This window comes from Anastrepha obliqua, chromosome 1 (genome assembly GCF_027943255.1).
Source record: "Anastrepha obliqua isolate idAnaObli1 chromosome 1, idAnaObli1_1.0, whole genome shotgun sequence".
Classification (NCBI taxonomy): Eukaryota; Metazoa; Arthropoda; class Insecta; order Diptera; family Tephritidae; genus Anastrepha; species Anastrepha obliqua.
In genome coordinates, this window is record NC_072892.1 from 66,104,313 (window position 1) to 66,125,379 (window position 21,067).

Consider the following 21,067-nt stretch of genomic DNA (forward strand, 5'->3'; position numbering starts at 1 on the left):
AGCATTTATTTTAGGTACATTAACACTTTATTTTAGTAGTTTGTTAAAAAAAAATCAATCAACTGTTGCTTTCTATATAAAATATGTATTCTTTTACCATAAATGCCTGAAATTTGTGAAAAAAATATTTTAGATTTCTGTTTGAATAATCTTCAATGACACATTTTTAATGCTAAACGATTAAAAATATAATTTGAATGTTGTATTTTTTTATTTTATTTTACATTACATACAGCTATTGGCAGAGAAATATCTCAATTAATTGGGAAATTTTTTTTTTTTTTTGCTATTTTGAAAAAAAAAAAAACAAAAAATGGTGGAGCATTGTTTTCAACCATTTGCTTACTTAGGCTGCCGCAACATGACAATCACGACGCCAATATTAGTTAATATTTCAAGTAAATTATCTGTATCCAGGCCTCAAAGTATCGAAGACAGTTAAAGTATCACAAAAAGTACACCAAGTTGGGTCGATATAGCTTTGCTGGTTCTGTGTTTTTAATCCACCAGCGACAAATGTAATCAACACACCATCTCTTGGTCACTTCAGACAGTTCAAGAAGAAATTGCCTATTCACTGCGGTGTCTAAATTTATTATCTGCCAAAAACAAATGCGGCTGTGCAAAATGAGGTTGAAGGAGGGACCACACAGTTTTTTATTTTTATTTTCTTATTATTTTTTACTTTTACTTTTATTTTTATTTTTATTTATATTTTTTTATTATCAAACGACATTCTAGGCATGGTGACTGCTTATTGTGTGATCTTCATTAATCTGCTGTTAGAAAATTTTGTTCCAACGAATGTGTGTCCGGTGGTGTAGGAGAACTAGTTGGATGTATGTCCTGCCCTCAAATAAGCAGTCACCAAACCCGCGCCAGTTAGGTGCCAGTATCAATACTGTTAATTAGTCTAGAGCTCAGTAATTCTTAACTTAATCTACGTAATTTAACTTAACTTAATATGTTGCCCAATCTGTTACATGGAAAACTGTGTCAGCGGTTAGTTAAAACTTTACTTAACTTAAGAAGTTGTAGATTTTCATTGTTAAGTAAGGGCCTTACGTAAGTTGGGAGTAATGAGAAAGCCATGATTGCCAAATTTACAATTTTAAAATTCTTAAAAAAAATTCTTGAAAATAATGTCTATGGATAAGTTCGTGCGGTTTTACAACAGATGGCGTAACTTGATTATTATTCCATCGATCCACATTTCCAAACATTCATTGGAGAGCTACTGTCGTAAGGCACAAACGTCAGTATAAGTTTTTTATTTGAAGCGTAAACAACAATATTTTTACCACACTTGAAAATGTCGAATTTCGTGCCAAATAATGTGTTTTTGCGGGGAATTCTTCTTCATTATTTTAATATGAAGAAAAAAGCAGCCGAAAGTCATCGTATCTTGGTGGAAGTTTATGGTGAGCATGCTCTAGCTGAGCGAACGTGCCAGAAGTGGTTTGCACGCTTTAAAAGTGGTGATTTTGGCCGCGCCGCCAAAGTTCATGGATACCGAATTGGAGGAATTGCTCGATCAAGATCCGGCTCAAACGCAAGAAGAGGTTGCAAAAACTTTGGGAGTTGATCAATCAACCATTTCCAAACGTTTAAAAGCCATGGGAATGATCCGAAATTCAAATTTCGAAAAAAAACCGCACGAACTTATTCATAGACCTATTATAAAAATTTTTTTTGGAAAGAATTTATATGTTGTGGTTTTATAGCCTAGAAGGCGAACTGTTATAGAAGATATAAAAGCAAAATATTGACGTGTTGAGTAATCGTTGTCAATTCTTAAGTTGTGGTAAATTAAGTTATGTTAAGTTGAGTTAAGTTAAATTAAGTTCAAATTAAGTTAAATTAAGTTAAGTTACATGAACTTAAGATAAATTAATTTAAGTTCAATTAATTTAAGTTAAGTTAAGTCTACACTAATACTACGTTAGAACATGCACCTCAATTAAGGTAATAAAGTTTTTAAATGAGTTAACAACTTTGGTGTTCACACACAATTAGCGAAGTTGACTCAATTAGCATTTGATAGCTGAAGATGGTTTGATTTTTTTTTTGTGAAAATAGAAAAAAAAAATTAAGTTTTTTAATTTGTAATAAAATAATGGCTAAAAAAAATTTTTTTAGAGAAGTCATGTGCATCTGAAATCATCTGCGTAGATAGCTGGAGATGGTTTGATTTTTATTGTTAAAAAAGAAAAAAAATTAAATTAATTTTTTTTAATTTTTAATAAAATAAAATAATTATCTAAAACATTTTTCTTAGAGAAGTCATCTGCATCTGAAATCATCTGCGTAGATGTGCCCATTTTTCCGTTGGCTAAGAAGCTGCAAGAAAAACCGCCACCCTACCCTCATTCAGCCTCAGCTTCTTTCCTCTGATTTTGGTGTTAATATTTGTAAAGGCTGATCAGATTGGAGGTAATTTCTTTAAAAGGGATTTTTTAACAGATCACGCGTGACTACTGTCAAACTACTAAATACATAATTTTTTTCAGTATTCATTGACATTTCACCATGGAAACACTTACTTACGCCTCAACAACGTTTACAAATCGCGAGCAATTTAACTCCCGTCTCGTGCTAGTGGATTGGCCACCAAGATCGTGTGATATCCCACCTCTCTCTGGGACTCTCACTTGAGAGGGTATGTAAAGTCTGAATGCTTTGTGGATAAACTAGCTTCGAATGAGGCACTGGAAGCCAAATTATACGAAAGTTATTCACGAGATACCGACTGAAGTGCTCCAGCGAGTCATTTAAAATTGGCGTTTACGGATAGTCGAATTACGGCACAGTTGCGACAAACATTTGAAAGGGATAATCTTTAAAAAATAAATGTCATGAATGGTTCTACACAAAAATAATAAAGATTGTTCAGCCGATTTGAATTTTCGTGGTTTTATTTTTATTTAAAATCCAATACCCCTAAATTGATCACCCTTTATAATTTGAAAAAAATTTATAAATAAAAATTAGTTTTCATAATTTTTTATTTTGTTTAGTGTACATCAATTTTGTGTTACATTCGTTTTTTTTTTTAATTTATTTTTGCCTGACATTTCGTTTTCACATTGAACAATTTTCACAAGGTTGCTTTGAAAATCTGACTTAGTTGCACAATTTATTAATTAAGTTCAAGTAGGTCCTTAATCATCTAAATTTCTTAATTGCGCAATTAAGGTGAATGACTAATGCAGAAGCCCGGGTGCTACTTTAGACGCCTACTCAGTCTTGAGCAGTAAGGTCCTCTCTCAACGAACAATTCGAATATTTGATGATGAGTCGCCCATTTGAGTCTTCGAAAAAAGGCTCTGTGAAAGATTTACGACTTTTTAGGCATTGACACGTTGAAAATATCAGTTAGAGCGTGTCGTGAGACTAGAGCTAAATATTCAGCAAAAAATTATTTTGAAACAAAAATACACTTAACTGTATTTTATTTGTATTTATGGGCCCTTAAAGTAAAATTAACCTTTGTGTATGTGACAAAGTAATAAAAAAAATGCAAAACAAATTTTACTTTGATATTAAATATTTATTACACGTATGCCATTTATTATTTCTCTGTACATAGCTGTATGCACGTATGTATGTATGTGTTTTAAAACATTAATTATTTTAATTTTTGTGTAACTTTTTATTTACTTGTATGGATTATACAGCTTTTTATTTGAAATATTACGTTCTGCGCACTTTTTTTTATACTCTTCAAGATTTACATATTTTTTCTTTACAAAATAAATATATTTGCGTATATAACTGCATGCACTTAAAAGACTAATAGTAAAAATAAATCAATTGTATTTTCACATGAAATATTTTACAATATTTAATAAAAAGAATACAATAAAAAACAAAGCGAAAGAACTCAAAGTTCTCTCTACCCGCCCCAATGTACTGCTAACTCAACCAACCTCCCCTGCATGCCGTCAACAAACTCCAAAAACTGACACAAACTCCTCTACTAAGCATTTCCATCACTGCTTGCAGAAAGTAGTCGCCTTTCAGGCGTATGAAATGCACATAAAATAAATACATTGCTAGCAGTAAATCGAGTAATTGTAGTACTCGTATACGATTTTTCGTTTAGTTTTTGTTGCTCTTCTTCTTGCAAATTTCTGTTGCGCCACTCCTCGCCATACTCCTTACAGCAAAGTGCATTGCTTGGGTTTAGTGCTCGGTTTCTTCTCCACCGCCCTTACTGCTTCCTCGAAAACTTGATTCAAAGCGATCTTCTTTTTGGCCGAACACTCCACCAAGGAATGCGCATGAATTTCCTTTCGCAGGCGACGTCCTTCACTTGTCGTCACAAACTTTTCCGAATTCGGCACTCGCAAATCCAGTTTGGTGCCGACCAACACAACAGGCACATTATTAGAGAAGTGCCGTATCTCGGGCCACCATTTACTTTTGATATTCTCAAAAGATGTGCGACTGCTTATGGAATAGCAAAGCAGGAAACAATTCGTCTACGTGGGAAAAGATAAGGAGAGTAGAGAAGAGAGAAAACACAATAAATCAATGAATTTGAGTTGAGTGGAATTCTGATTGTAATTTTTTTTTCATTTTCTTACATTTGGATAACTCAGCGGACGCAGACGCTCGTAATCCTCTTGCCCGGCTGTATCCCATAGTGTCAGATTGTATTCATTGCCATCGACCGTAATATTGCAGGCGTGATTATCGAAGACGGTGGGTATGTATTCTTCGGGGAATTCGTTTTGTGTGTATGTAATGAGTAGGCAGGTCTTGCCCACCATACCGTCGCCGACGATTGTGATCTTAAGGGGACGTAAACTTCTCGCCATACTGTTGTTGTTGATGGTGTTGTTGTTGATGCTGCGATTGGTACTTATATTTCACTTTGGTCTTTGAAATTCCTTTTCTTGTTTTGTTGCGGCTGTTGTTGTATGCGATTGTCGGAAAATGTATTGCACCGGTTTGTGCTGCAAAGTAAAGAAAAAGAAAACTCGTGAAAAATGAATGAATTGCACTTGTTTAAAAAATATGTATGTACGAGGGTATGTACGCAGGATAGTGTAAGCATCTTTTTTGAGGGAATGAATTGCCCAACGAACATTTTGCTGCGAAACAAAATGTAAAATGTAAGAAGTGGAGTCCCGTCGTTAGTTGCAGTTTATTTATGTTACCCTTAACATAAGCTGGCGCAAAATTAATTACCCTATCGGAAGATTTATATCTTTTGCAAATGACGTCGTACGTCAAACATATTTGACACTTGTCAACAGGCACTGACACTTTTTAATCAGAATTTCTGGAAAAATTACAAAAAAAAAGTAGAGCATTCGTTATATGAAGGAAAATACCCAACACCGTCGGCAGAAAAAATGATCAAAAATCCACGTAATTTTTGAGCCACTTGAAACTTGCTATAACAAAATTCATTTTCAAAATTTTTCCAGAAATTCTGATTAATGAGTTTCAAATTTGGTGAAAATTCACCGAATATTTATAAATTTTGTACAAAATTTGAAATTTTGCGTTTTATGCGTCCTTTTCAGCTCCCTCCATCCACATCTGTCACCCGGAAAAAAAAATTGCACAAAAAGTACGAAGGATAACGGAATCCTTAAGAGAAACTGGAAACTAGGCTTTTCCGACTCCCAGCTGCGAAGAATCGGAGACTGGAAACCCGCCCTCTCTGGCTCCTCCATTCATTCACTTCCATCACATTCACATCCGATTTAACCATATATGTATGTACATACATATATACTTCATGGGGCACAAAATTAGTTTCTGAGCATTGGCAAGGAAACATAATAAAACTTATTGTTATTTTCTTATGCAAGAAAGATTCGGTAAATAAAGAAAAGGGGGGAAAAATATGGTTTTGGTGTAGTATGAACTATAATTTTATAAAAAAATAATTGGAATTATGCAATAAATAAATAATTAAATAGTCAAAACTTATCAATGTATAGTGTACACTTTAATTTGACGCTGACTGTATATTCGATAGCCTAACGATGCTCAAAGCATATGAAGCGGCACTAAAGGATACTTAAATAGTTTGAAAATATTATTACTACTAGCGTGAATCAGTAAATGCTTAAAAATTTAAGTAAAAAATACTTTGTGCGGGGAAAAAATATTTTTCAATGGAGCCTTCGTTTAGCTTCTCACTGCTTCTTCAATCTTTTGCTTTATCGAGGCCTTCAAAAAAGACATTTGTTTTGTTCGTTATTACAACTTCAATCGCGATTTTGAGAGATTTTGCTTTTGGCTTAAAGCGATTTTACTCCTTTATTCAAATTTGGAGACAAGAAGTGGTCTAAGTCTGGTTACCATTCTGAATGAGGCAGCGATTCATAGCCTAATTCATGTCAAGAATGATAGATTATAAGATTGTGCACCGAGTGCTCTCTTATCTTTTTTGTTTGTCCAGTTTGGTAGCCAGTGACATCATAAAAGTATCTGCTAAATTCTTTTGTTCGCAGCCACTTCATTTGAACTATTCTTATTTCTGCCGGTAGCTGTTATGTGCACAAGAATTAGATTCCCAACTTGTCATGAAGAACTTGTAAATGACTTAGAGGACAATGGGTTAAAAATCTTTGATTCCGATCCATGCCCAGTTTGGTTTCATCTGAAATGCGCTTCCTTGAAGCAACTTTCATATGTATGTAAAGGCTCTAAGCTCATATTTTATTTGTTCAAATTGCAAATCACTTGATTCACGAGGTATTTGTTTATTCATTATGCAAAATTATGTTCAATATAAACTAAAAAAAATATATATTTTTATTTTTGCAATTTCACGCAAATATTGGGTTGGCTACTAAATAATTGCGGATTTTTTTTTAGAAAATCAAACGCAATTTTTTCATGGAACTAAATAACTTTATTTTGTAATGTATTGCCCATTTTGAGCAATGACCTATTGCAATCTTTCAGGCAGCATAATAATCCCACGCTCATAAAACTTCTGGTTTCTATTAGCAAAAAACTGCATCAAGTACGAGGAGTATTGTAAAGATCAAAACAAAAAGTAATCAAATGGTACAAGGTCAGCACTATAATGGTGGATGTGGCAAAATATCCCAACCAAGCTCCAATAATTTCTGCCGAGTGGCCAAAAATGTGTGTGGCCTTGCATTGTCATGATTGAAGACAATACTTTTTCGATTTGTCAATTCGGGGCGCTTTTCTTCAACTGCATTGTTTAATTTCGTTAGTTGTTCAATGTAGACATCAGAATTGATCGTTCGGTTGGGTGGTAAGAGTTCAAAGTAGACAATTGCTTTATAAACCCACCAAACTAATAACAAAACCTTCTTTTGATGAATACCAGATGTTGTTTGAGTTGGTCTACCTGGCCTGCTCCACGATATTTTCCGCTTTATATTGTTGTAAACGATTAAATATCGCCAAAGTCAATTTTAAAATGGCCAAAAGATTGCATTTATAGTAAATTGTAAGCCCACGCGGCGCCCGTATGAGCTTTTCATAGCAAAATATAACAAAAGTTAAATCGCTGATGTATGGTGTGCCTTATAGCTCATTATAGCCCATTCAAGTACCAATAATGCTGATGATATTGATATTATCGGCCTCAATAAGCACACCGCTTAATTCTGTCTTTGCTAAGCGAGATAAGGACGCAAAGCGAATGGCAGGGAGGTAAACGACGACGAGAAAGAGAGAGCTTCATTACTTAAAATATTATATATAATTTTTTTAATTCTCTTAACTTTTCCGTTTACTTTTGTGTCTCCTACCATCTCGATACTATTTGACTCCTACAAACAACCGTTATGCGAGCAAAGTTACTCTTGTGCGCTTGAAAATTAAAGTCACTACAAATTTTCTATTTAAAGAACCTACTCATATTATGCGCAATCTTTCTTTGAGGCAACAAATGGTTTTCTGGGTGTTTCGGTGTTTCAACACTTTCCCTAAATGTTGTAGTATTTCCTCGTAATATCTGCTTCTTTTGCTTGCTCGTGTGTTTGTGTTTCTGTTGTTGTTGTTCTTGTGTTTTATCGACGTTAAATCGGTGCTACTGCCACCGCTTTTGTTGCCGAGTGGCTGAGATTTTTTACACAACATCACATGGCAAGCGATATGGCGGCACATGCGTACCAACTGCTGCTGTTCTACTGCTGCCGGTGCGGCTTCCTCCACAGCTGCGCCACCTCAATAGGGAGTGCGTGGAATGTCGACAAACAAGACACCAATTCGAGCAGCATTACTAAAAGCACCAAACACCGGCAGTGCACTGCCATCGACACCGGAAATGTTACGCTAAATTGTAAACAAAATTTCTTGTAATTTGGATGAAAGGAAAACAAAATCAGAAAGAAAAGGAAGCAAAACAATTTTGCGAAATCAAAAATTGCTCTATTTATATGTAGGTATGTGTTTATGAAGCGGGTGTTTTTTGTGACATATAGAACTTTCAATGGGGATGATGGCTTAAAAATGCGCGAATAGTCAAAATTAAAAAGAGAGGAATCTTCGTAAGAGTATCGAGAATTGGTTACAACCTGAACAGTCAGGATTTCGCGCAATTTCTCTGCAGGAGGCATCACTGGAGGCATGTTAACTCAAATGTGAGCGCTACAGGCAAATTCTTAGAGAAGTTTTGATTCTCAACGTCAATAAAAAGTGTGACAACTGATGATTTGGAAGCCAACAATTGATTTATTTGTAATATTTACAATATTTTCGAGTTCGAATTTTTTCGTAACTTTTTTTTTAATTTTGTTAATTCTTTAAACAAAACCATATAAAACAAAATTTCAAACTTTATGCAAAGTATAGAAAAATTCAACAAATTTTCATTAAATTTTGAATCTTTGAATCTCAGTCTTTAGAAAATTTTCGGGTTGCTGAGTAAATTTTAATTGACGAAAAAATCATTTGGATCTTAAATAATATTTTTCTAATAGCTCTCTGCAAATTATTCCATGTAAAAGTGAATTTCTTGTGGAAGGCTCATTCCTTTCCACAAGAAGTTCATTATTCTTCTTTGCAAAAAAAAAAACAAAATAAATTAAATAAGATTAACTCCAAATTTGTACTTATTGTAAATTGTAATTGTAAAAAAATCGTAAGAGCTGACCCAATTTTTTTTAATCAACGTATTTTTCAGTTATATTTCGCTTGCTCGCGACTGGGACATTCAAGATTTTTTTTTTCACAGAAGATAGAGAAACAAATAAATAAGTTGGTGTATCCTAAGTCGTTAAAATAAAATACTTTTCCTCAATGCAGAGCAGTACATGGCGAGTTTTCACTACTTATTTATAAACACTCCTTCTTATGCTCGATTGGCGCGATATCCGCTTACGCGATTTTGGCCGTTTTTCAGCGCCACTGGATTTAAGGGCCTTTAAGTAGACCGGTGGTCTACAGCTCGAAAACTTAGGGTATATCACAATAAAACAAAATTAAAAACGATATTTAAATTGTTTAGGCTGTTCATTTAACTTCTTTTATACACAAAAATGAAAAACAAAAAATTAAAAAAAAAAAATTTAAAATAAAAATTTTTTGTTTTTAATTTTAATAGTTTTAAAAATGGCGCTGAAGTTAGCCCTCGCGAAAAATTGGACCTGGACAGAGTTGTCCAATTTGGCTCTTCTATAATATTTATCTGAAGCACAAAAACAAAAAAAAAAAATATTAATCGGTATGACTGTAGCTATGCCTCGCTACTAGGATAAAAAAATGACAAAATGGTTTTAAATTTGATACTCTAAAAGTCGGGGTTTTCCAGTTTTTTAATCAAAAAAATACGAAATAATTGAAATAATAATATGATTCTAGTAAAAGCGATAGCCATTGATGTTGTGAACAACATATTAAAATTTCAGACGACTCGGTGGAATAGTTTTCTTTTTTTGACAACACCAGGCCGAAAAAAGTTGTTTCGAGATAATTGAGTTTAAAGTTTGAGGTACAGGAGCGCGCGGACCGCTCTCTACCTAGTTCATGGGCTGTAGAAGCTATAATATTGAGAATTTCCGCATGAAAATTTCATAATATATTCTTAAAATACTATACTTTTGAAATATCGAAAAAACAAAAAATCGATTTTTTTTAATTTGTAGATCAATGGGTACCCTTAAGTCTGCGAAATTGGGCATGCAAACTTAGTTTAACTGAAAATCATAGTTAAACTGACCGTAAATTAGTCGAAAAATAGTCGAAACTTAATGGAGACTTTTATTAAATTTTGTGTACTTTATTTGAAATAAAAAAATAAATAAAAATGCGTTACCCCTAGAAAAATATCCATTACATATGTAGGCTGTGGTGCTACTTCTAGTTTTATGTTTGAACAAGAAAACAACGTCACCGTTGCATGACCCCTTTTTTAATTACTGCCTGTTTCCAAATCGAATGATATCAACTAACTCTCACATATGCAGTTTATCCAATCGAATATACATATGTATGTGTATATACTTATATACACTCACAGCTCCACTTATGTTCTTGTAGTGGTTATTGAGTTAAATTCTCATTATTGTTAATATTATATTTATAAACAACACGCATACAAACATAAGCCACAAGTGAGCATGTGAAAGTGCTTATCGGACCAGTTAGTTAGTTATGAGACAGTTGTTTGTTGTTGCTATTGTAAAAGTTAATCACATTTACGACTATTGCAGCTATAAAGTATCATACATTTATGTAACTGAAATACTGAAATAGGTGCGAACTAATAATCTCCTAAATATATTTGCGAATGTTCATAAGTATGTGAGTTTGTATATTTGCATGTATGTTTCAAACTACAGCCTACTGATGAACAGAATCGCTCGAAATATCGATGGTTCTATGATAGCGAAAAGGTGAGCTTAGGTGAACGGGTGCAATTTTGTAGCCACTATTAAAATTTGCTTCATTTATTGCGTTGATTTCAACGCTTTGAGGCAATCTTATATACTCGTATGTACATTAGAGTGCATTCCTCTCAATACCCAGATAAAGAGGTAGAGAGAGGCATTCTTCCATCTTCTTCTTCTTCTTAATTGGCGCTATAACTGCTTACGCGATTTTGGCCGAGTTTAACAAAGCGCGCCAGTCGTTTCTTTCTCGTGCTAACCGGCGCCAGTTGGACACACCAAGTGAAGCCAAGTCCTTCTCCACCTGATCTTTCCAACGCAGTGGAGGCCGCCCTCTTCCTCTGCTACCACCAGCTGGTACCGCATCGAATACTTTCAAAGCCGGAGCGTTTGTATCCATTCGGACGACATGACCCAGCCAACGTAGCCGCTGGATCTTTATTCGCTGCGCTATGTCTATGTCGTCGTAAAGCTCATACAGCTCATCATTCCATCGTCTGCGATATTCGCTGTTGCCAACGTGCAAAGGTCCAAAAATCTTACGCAGAATCTTTCTCTCGAACACTCCAAGCGTCGCTTCATCGGATGTTGTCATCGTCCAAGCATTTTTCCATCAGAATTATAAAACCTATTGTATTCTAAGACTTCCGCCAAAGTATTTTAGAAAAGTATTAAAATTTACGTGAATTGGACCGACTTGAAAATACCTTCAAATATTTGCTCCAAAAAACCGCTCAAGTGATAATAGTTTAATCCCAAAAGATTTACATGAAAATTGGTTGTATGGGAAAAATCCCAACACAGTACATGTAAAAATGACTAAAAAATTCACGAGAGTCTTGAGCATCAGCAAACAAGCATTTAGGTGTGTAGGTGATATAATGGAGAAGGTTGATGGTATATTTGCCCCAGGCTCTCGAAGAAAGTTACCAAACCAGAATATTTGCAGAGAAAGTGCTCCACGGTTCCCTTATCTGAAATGTCCCTACAGCTTCTGCATTGGGTATGAAATGGTTAGTCTAGCTTTTCTGCGTGTGTGCCGATCGTGCAATGACCGGTAGTCACAGCTACAAGTTCGGAAATTGAATGGCGCGGAGCCCCCAGAACTTTCTGCGTCCTGCGTCTATTGTACTGGGACTAAAGGGTTTTCGAAATAGCACACGAAGAAATGGAGCTCCATCTTGGAACCGTCAGTGAAGACAGAGGTACCAACATCAGTATATAAGTAGATTTTCCTCTCATTCTAATTTTGCCTACTTGGAAAGATTGCCCTGGCACGACCCTCAAACTCCAGTTTGCGGATAGAGAAATCTGTACGAAGTTCATATAAATGCGGTGTTAACTGCCTAAAAATGCTTCCATGTCTCTTGTGAGATTGCCTCCAGAGGCCAACCTCCTTCAACTTGATTGCACTTTGAACAGCGATGGAAATAACGTGGAAGTCGATGGGAAGTGAGTGCAAAACGACATTAAGGGCAGCTCTGGGACAAGTTCTACATGATCCGGGGATTCAGTTATATAAAAAAGCATTTAGCTATAATACAATTAAATGGGCAAAAAATAATTATTTTGAGGAACATTTTTCAAGTTTTTATAAATTTTGTACAAGGTTTAAAACTTCGATTATTGTGGTATTTGTTGTAGTATGAACTATATTTTTCACAAAAATAATTGAAATTAAAAAATGAATACATAAATATGTGGTGTTTTTATGATTTTGCAACGGGGTTTGTATGGTACAAGCTACACATGAGCTAAAAAGTCCCGGGCCTAACAAAGAAAACACGTTTTTTTTTTTGGGCAAAATTAGTTTTATTCATCAACGTAATTTCCAACAAGAACAAGGCAATCGTTTCAACGCCACTCAACAACATTTCAATACCACTTTTGTAGAACGATTTAACTTTTTCCTCGAAATAGGCCTCATTTTCAGCGATAACCTGTTCAATCGAGCGAAATTTCTTACCGGCGCGCATTTTTTTAGGTCTGCGCACAGCCAGTAGTCGCTGAAACTCAAACATGGCGAATACGGTAGATATGGGAGCAATTCAAAGTTCAATTCATGTAAATTTGTCATTGTTTTGATTGACTTGTTTTTGTCAATAGTGAGCAAACGCGGCACCCACTTTGAACAGAGTTTTCTCATAGTCAAATGCATGCAATATAAAGCCAACACCTTTTTCTGATGTCAGCTAACTCACGCAACTTCGCTTTTCGACCGTTCAAAACGATTTTGGGGATTTTTTTGATGTTTTCTGGTATTACCGCCTCATTTGGACGCCCACCGGGTTGTGCATCTTCAGTGTCTCGACGGCCACGTTTGAAGTCAGTAAACTCACGTTTTAGAGTTATTTCTGATGGTGCGGAGTCCCCATAACACTTTTTAAACCATTTTTGCGTTTGAACCGTATTTTTCCCCATCAAGAAGCAGTGTAAAATTGAAACACGAAATTCTTTTTGGAAATAACAAAAGTAGCGTCACTCTTAGCACCATAACTCACGAACTAATGAGCAGAATATTGTGCAATTTTAGCAGCTGTCTTTTAAGGTTAGGTTAGAAAAAGAGGTGAATGCAATAAAACTAGTGCAATCTGTGTGTTAGGCCTGCGAATTTTCAGCCCATGTATTAAAATTCGCATTCGCCCTAGTTTAGTCACTTCCCTACTCGTTTTATTAAGCAGCCATATTGTTAACACACCAAACTATTGTATATTTTTCATATTTTTGTTTTTGTACTTGAAATAATACAAATTTGTGCTGCTAGAGAAATTCGAGTGAAATAATTGCAGCAAATCTGGATATGGAAGCTTTGAATAATTCTTCATACCATGATTAGGTAATCAAAAGTCGAATGCGCCATTGTCTCCATATCGGCATAACTCTCTTCTTAAGATCAGATCCGTTAGCAACTGAAACATTTCCAGAATTGTTTGTTTAAGAAAAAAATGTAGCTTTTACGCAAATAAAATATTGTTGGTTTACTTCTTGTTATTTCGTTCGTTACTTTTATAAGCGATTCGCAAAACAAATGCATACGTATACATACATACATATACCTAATATATAGAGCTGGTACATATAAATGTTTTACGCATTTTTTTTTAGAATTTTTTTATAACATACCGACTTTTTTTTAGTTGGTTTTGGTGTTAATTGGCGATAAGATAAGCACCGCAAAACCATAACGCACTTCTACTTTAGGTTCTCTATCACGTACAAATGCATATGTATGAATATATTTAAGTGCATATGTGTTTGTATGTAGTACCTTATTACCCAATTTCAGCTCTTTTCAAGTAAGTTAGATAACGAAAATGAAAGAAGTGTGAAAATGCTTCTTCTTCTTTGTGCTAAAAAATGGCATTTACGGGTATGTATTAGGTGCGCAACTAAGTTCCCGCTGTTTGTCAATAGATGCCGCCAGCACTGTGTGCTAGTCGATTCTAACATAGCCTAAACGTCATAAACCAAGCTTAGACATATAGTAAACAAGCTGCTTCGACACATTAGTGATTTTGTTTTGATATCATATACTTTTGGTTTTGTGAAAATGTCTGATTTTGTGCCGAATAATCGTCATTTGCGGGAAGTGTTGTTTTTCCTCTTTCATTCGAAAAGAAAACGGCGTCTGAAGCACATCGAGAGCTACAAAAAGTTTATGGAGATGCTGCTTTAAGTGAAACAACGTGCCGAGATTGGTTCCATCGCTTCAAAGACGGTGATTTTAATGTTGACGACCGCCCGCGTGAAGGAAGGCCACAAACCTTCGAAGACGCTGAATTGGAGGCATTGCTCAATGAGGATCCGTGTCAAACGCAAGAAGAGCTTACTTCAGTATTAGAAGTTATCCGCCAATCCGTTTTCTAGCGATTGCATGCTTTGGGAATGATTCAGAAACAGGGGACTTGGGTTCCGTATGAGTTAAAACCAAGGGATGTTGACGGGTGATGAAAAACGCTATGTATTTGGTGGGACCAAGTTGGTGTTATTTATTATAAACTGTTACAACCAAGCGAAACCATAACCGGGGATCGGTATCGACTTCAATTGATGCGATTCAGCCGAGCACTACGCGAGAAGCGGCCGCAATACGCGGAGAGGCCTGAAAAAGTGATTCTACAGCATGACAACGCTCGGCCTCACGTTGCCAAACCCGTTAAAACCTATCTGGAAACACTGAAATTGGAAATCCTACCCCACCCGCCGTATTCTCCAGATATTGCGCGGTCCGATTATCACCTGTTCCGATGGATGGCACATGGTCTAGCTGACCAGCAGTTCCATTCATATGAAGGCATCAAGAAATGGCTTAATCCGTGGATAGCCTCAAAAGATGAACAGTTTTACCGCGACGGTATACGAAATCTACCAGAAAGATGGGAAAAAGTAGTAGCCAGCGATGGGCAATACTTTCAATGATTCACTAAAAACCATTTTTTCAGAATAAAGTTGTATTTTCATTAAAAAAAACAGCGAGAACTTAGCTGTGCACCTAATACATACATAAATACCCACATACATACATGCGTATGTGTATCCTAAGTGCCTAGAAATGCACTTAAAAATATTCCAAGCAGATTTATGAATATGTAAGTATGTAGAAGTACATAGTTTGAAGGTGGCGATTGTTTAGTAAGAATTAACAACAACGCGTACAGCTACAGAAAAATATGTAGTATCACTTTGGTTTATAAGCACATATATGTATGTATTGTACTCTACGTCTTAGTAACGGGTGATTTTTTAGCTATTATCTTTTTAAACAGTTGGTTTAAGCAGCTGACGCACGTTCGTGTTTTGTTTCACTGTCAAACTTCTTCAGTTTGGTCTATAATTTAACCATGAATCGTCTTACAAACGAACAACGCTTGCAAATCATTGAATTCTATTATAAAAAAGCGTGTTCTGTTAAGAAAGTTTATCGCGCGCTTTTTCCATTTTATGGTCAGTTTAATCGACCTACTGAAGCGGTTATTCGAGCTATTGTGACTAAATTTAGAACCAAATTTACATTATTGGACATCAAACCACCAACACGCTTACGTAGAGTGCGAACTGAAGAAAACATCGCAGCTCGGCCAGTGTTAATGATGACCATTAATTATCGGTTCGTCGCCGTTCCCAGCAATTGGGACTCTGTTACTCAACAACGTGGAAAATTTTGCCAAAGGATTTAGGTGTGAAGCCTTTCAAAATACAGCTGATGCAAGAATTGAAGCCGAACGACCTACTGCAACGCAGAATTTTTGGTGAGTGGGCTCTTGGAAAGTTGGCCGAAGATCCACTTTTTTTATCGAAAAATTGTGTTCAGCGACGAAGCTCATTTTTGGATCAATGGGTACGTAAATAAGCAGAATTTGCGATTTTGAAGCGAAGATCAGCCAGAAGAATTGCAAGAGCTACTAATGTATCCAGAAAAGGTCACAGTTTGGTGCGGTTTATGGGCTGGAGGTATCACTGGACCGTACTTCTTCAAAGATGCTGCGAATCGTAACGTAACTGTGAATGGTGAGCGTACCGTGAAATGATATCCAAGTTTTTTTTGCCCAAAATGTAAGAGCTTGACTTACATGGCATGTGGTTTCAGCAAGACGGTGCCACATGCCACACAGCACGCGTAACAATGGACTTGTTGAGAGGCGAGTTCGGTGAACATTTTATTTCACGTTCGGGACCTGTCAATTGGCCACCCAGATCGTGCGATATAACGCCTTTAGATAATTTTTTGTGGGGCTATGTTAAAGCTCATGTCTATTCAGACAAGCCTGCTTAAATTAACGCATTGGAAGACAACATTAAAGCATTTATATGTGAGATACCGGCCGAAACATTGGAAAGAGTATGCCAAAATTGGACTAAGCAGTTGGACAATTTGAAACGCAGTCGCGGTCAACATTTGCATGAAATAATCTGCAAACATTAAATTATATGGACTGTACTATCGATTTAAATAAAATGCATCATTTTCATACATTTTTCTTAATTTTACGTGTGGTTTTTTTAAAAACGTTCCTATAGCTCTTAAAAAATCATCCTACTAATACTAATTTATCTACTCGTATGATGTCATGATGTCGTTGAATATTCAAATATTTGTAACATGCGATCGTTTGAAAAGCATAGCCTCTGCTGCTGGTAGTTGCCATAATTGTGTAGGTAATATAATAATTTATAATTATAAAAATAAATAAAACAAAAGTAAAAGCTCTAAGTATTCCATTTTCCTTACATATGGGTGTTCAAAATTATGTACAGAGGGATATAGATTCTGTCAAAAAAATATCAGGAATTGTTTATTTAAAAAGCGCGCGTTACATATTTGTCTAAGTTCTTTTTGCTGGAATGTTGGTACAACTGTCTTCTGTAGTGTCGCAGAGGAGTGAGTGAGTGTGATCTATCAATTAGCTTGTTTTTGGCATTTAATTATATCAGTCAACCGCAGGTGTGCTCTGAAATTTTCACTAGAGATAAAAATATAGAACAAAGAATTTGTCTTAAGTTTTGTGTTCTGAACGGGATTTCCTGTGCCAAATCGTTGAAAATGTTGTGGAAAGCCTATGACGAGTGTACTTTATCATCAAAAAGACAGGTCCACGAGTGGTATATGGCTTTTGCAGAGGGCCGAGAAGTCGTGGAAGATTTGCTCCGATCTGGTCGACCATCAACGGACGAAAACGTCGACAGAGTCTAGGAAATGCTGCTGGAAAACCATAATTTGAGTTTGAGGGAGGTAGCTCGTGACCTTAGCGTGTCTCACGAATCAAGTCGCAACATTTTACACCATCAATTGGGCATGAGACGCGTTTCTTTCAAATTGAAATTGTTTCTTTCAAATTGAAATTGTTTCTTTCAAAAAAAATCATCGGAATAAGGTGGCTGAAAACATACTTGAGCAAGTGAATTCGGACCCAACGTTTCTCCCGCGCATTATAACAGGTGATAAGACGTGGGTATATGAGTTTAACATGTAAACCAGTCAACAGGCGGCTGAATGGCGCTATCCAACGCAAAAAGCCACGTCAAAGTCGGTCAAAAGTGAAAGTCATGCTACTCGTTTCCTTTGATTATCATGGTGTTGTGCACTCGGAATGCATTCCAAATGGTTCCACGGTAAATAAAGAATATTATTTGGAAGTTATGCGACGTTTGAGAGAGAATGTGCGTAAAAAACGGCCCAATTTGTGGAAAGAAAACTCATGAGTCTTGCACCTTGCTAACGCACCGTCTCACAAGGGTGAACACTTTTTTGACCAAAAACTCGACAAATATCATCGAACCACCACTTTTTCCTTTTCCTTCATTCCTTCGAATGGAGCCTATTTTGAAGGCGACTAAATAAATGTTGATGATTAAACATTTTTATTTGCGTTTTATTGAAAGATTCCCGGTTGAAATCACTAAAAGTTTAATTGTAAATTAATTTATCTTGTATCTTATACTACAAGGTGGTGCAAAATTTATTCACCCTATTGGAAGATTTGTAATTTTTGGCAAATAGAGCCATACGTCAATCATATTTGACACTTGCGAACCAGACAGCTGCAGTGCATATGTAAACAGACAAGCAATGGAGCGCGTAAAGGTCAAAATAAAGATTTCCATTGCTCAAAATAATTTTTTGTTTTTAGTGAAAATGTTATTTAAAAACAAAACTGGATGATTAATTTTGCGCCACCTTGCCATTTTTGCCACTGTCACATTTCATTAATGATACCTTACTCTGATACCACCTGAGAATCAATTGAGGTTTAGTTTTACTACATATAAATTTCTTTAGAGATGCCCAAATTTACTGGATAATATCATTTTACAAAAATGCATAGTATTCAGCATCCCTTATATGTAAGCTAAACAAATTTTCTTCATTATAATTAATTACGGTGTTGGGCATAACATCTCATCCGAGATTTCACGCTGCCTTGCATTGTAAGTTTTTTGGGCGTACCCAGTTCCAGACCCATCCCGTTCTAGGGGTCACGTTTATTCTGGAACACGTTTATATAGCGAGTTGCTTGCTCCAAGATAAACGCGCGCTTGCAGTTCAATCTACTGGTAGATAAAAGCTATATATCCTGCCCCCTCAAGCCGAAAACCTCAGTTTGGCCCCATTAGAGTATCGCATCTCATTTCAGATCACCTCTAAACGGATATTTGCTTACTTTATAGAGGATAGTTGAAAATTGTGAGGTACTTGAAGATTATTGGAAAAGAATAATTTCTTACTTAATACCAGTCGAAAACTTTCCTCACCTTCGCAAGGACTTCAGCACACTACTTCTCCAATCTACTAAATAGTGGTAGCCGTAGAAGTCGCAAAGAAGTTAAAGACTCCGATTCCACAATATTTGATTATGTAATTGCTCTGTCATAGTTGTTATATCGCATTCTTGTATTTTTATTTTGCCTGTTGCACAGTGATATTTCGAAACCAGCCTTCTTAAAAATTAAAAAAATATTCTATCGAACGCTTTTTGTCAAGGACTGAAGTCTATCGTCATTGAAGTGATGAGCTTTGCAGGCAGCGTGGCTTCCTGCTGTGTGACTTCTTTAATTTGATGCTGGAAAAGATCTTTAGAGCTTCAGAACTAAATCGCTTGGGTACGCTTTTTTTAAGACCTTGTGATAACCCTATCGATATCGCCGGCCTTAACAACCAACAACGGAAAACTTAATAAAACAGCACAGCGTATGGATCTGGAGGTAAGCGAGGGCAATACGAAGTATATGCTGTCGCCAAACAAACAGTCAGTCATTTACCTCTCCGTACCCAGTCAGTGTTGGCAGCTATAATTACCACCGTTAAAGATGTCAGCTTTCATTAATAGAAATAGTTTCGTTTCGTTAGGATTTCAATTCCACGGATAATCTCTGACTAACAAGCCTTCGGACTGGGTAGACCATTGAGCAGTAGAATCGTGTCTGGTTGTACAAACACTTTTAAGAACCGAATCATTCCCGCCTTTGTGTAAGGTACAAGAACTTGGACGGTAACATCCGGCGAAGCGGCTACTGAAGTGTTCGAGAGTAAGATTCTGCATGGGCATTATTCCATTTCGTCCCTTTTAAAACCAATCCATTTTAAGTCACATTGTTTATCAACCAACAGACCCAGGGTCAGTGACCATCTTCATAGGGTCGGGACTGGCATCCACTCAGAAGTGCTGTAGTTAAACTTAAGCCTACGACTACCTGGCTACTGCAGTGTCTTTCAAGCTGAGTTAATAGGTATAGAAGAGGCTGCGTTGTAGGTCAGGAACTTGTCTGTTGCAGCACAGCCGATTGCTTCCTTTTCTGACAGTCAAGCTACCAGAAAATCTCTACAGGGCATACTCTTTCCAAAGTGGCAATTGAATGCAGAGCTATTCTTTGTGAGCTGGCTAAGCGGCCCACCACGAGCGTTGCCTGAGTTTCTGGACACAGATACGTCCCTTGAAATTGAATTGGAGATCAGCTGTCTAGGAAGGGAAATGACCTTGAACCAGTTAATTCTGTCCAATATGCGCTCATCCCTTTATCTTCAAGCAAGCTCGGGCTGAGGTCGGTCTACATTGAGCCAGCCAATAGTATACGAACCACGGAACCCACTTGTGAAATAACAAGATAGATGTGACTTAAGAAGAATGAGCACGAAACATCAATCTGCATAGACAGGCCTTCCATTAGTTCAGTGCATATGAGAGACGTATGGGGTTTCCCTCAAATGACTTCTGTCGCAGTTGCAGAAATGAGGAGAAGCTGGAGAGCGTTGTACATTTCACTGTCCCGCTCTTGCCAGAAAGCGATATCGCTGTATAAGCTCTTAGGTTAGGTTATCCAAGTTACTTGTCTAAGACGAGAAACTCGGTGGCCCATTGTGATACCTGAATTTGATTTCCATCCCCTAACTAAGTTGCTTAAACCACTTAGATCCTTTTAAGAAGGAAACTGGTCCCTTCAGTGAGACATTTTACAAAATTCCCAGACCTTCAAATAAATAATCACCAAGATATTTGGCACGGCTTCTTTGAAGTGTAGGACATTCACAGAGGAGGTATTTTACCGACTCAAACTCTTACTTCTTTGGATGTCTAATAGACTTGGACACAGTATTTTATCGTGAACGAAGAGACGAAGTAGTTTCACCACATTGGAGATTACAGAGGGAATTTCAGTCCAAACTAGTGACATCGCAATAGGCCTCCAAACCTAAGTGGACCCCCTATACACACTTATGGAGAGTGGCAACCACC

General features: G+C 36.4%; 1 protein-coding gene across 3 annotated transcripts in view; it reads right to left on the reverse strand.

The window, feature by feature from the left end:
• Window positions 1-1,761: 1,761 nt before the first annotated feature.
• The window catches only part of LOC129252274 (ras-like GTP-binding protein RhoL), a 48,307-nt gene continuing 29,001 nt past the window's right edge, over window positions 1,762-21,067 (reverse strand). For all 3 annotated transcript variants that reach the window (XM_054890914.1, XM_054890915.1, XM_054890917.1), the window contains exons 2-3: window positions 4,590-4,961; window positions 1,762-4,484 (exon numbers count right to left, since the gene is read on the reverse strand). In XM_054890914.1, the coding sequence (XP_054746889.1) occupies window positions 4,161-4,484; window positions 4,590-4,823 (558 nt within the window). In that variant the 5' untranslated portion in view covers window positions 4,824-4,961 and the 3' untranslated portion in view covers window positions 1,762-4,160. The remainder of the gene's footprint in view (window positions 4,485-4,589; window positions 4,962-21,067) is intronic.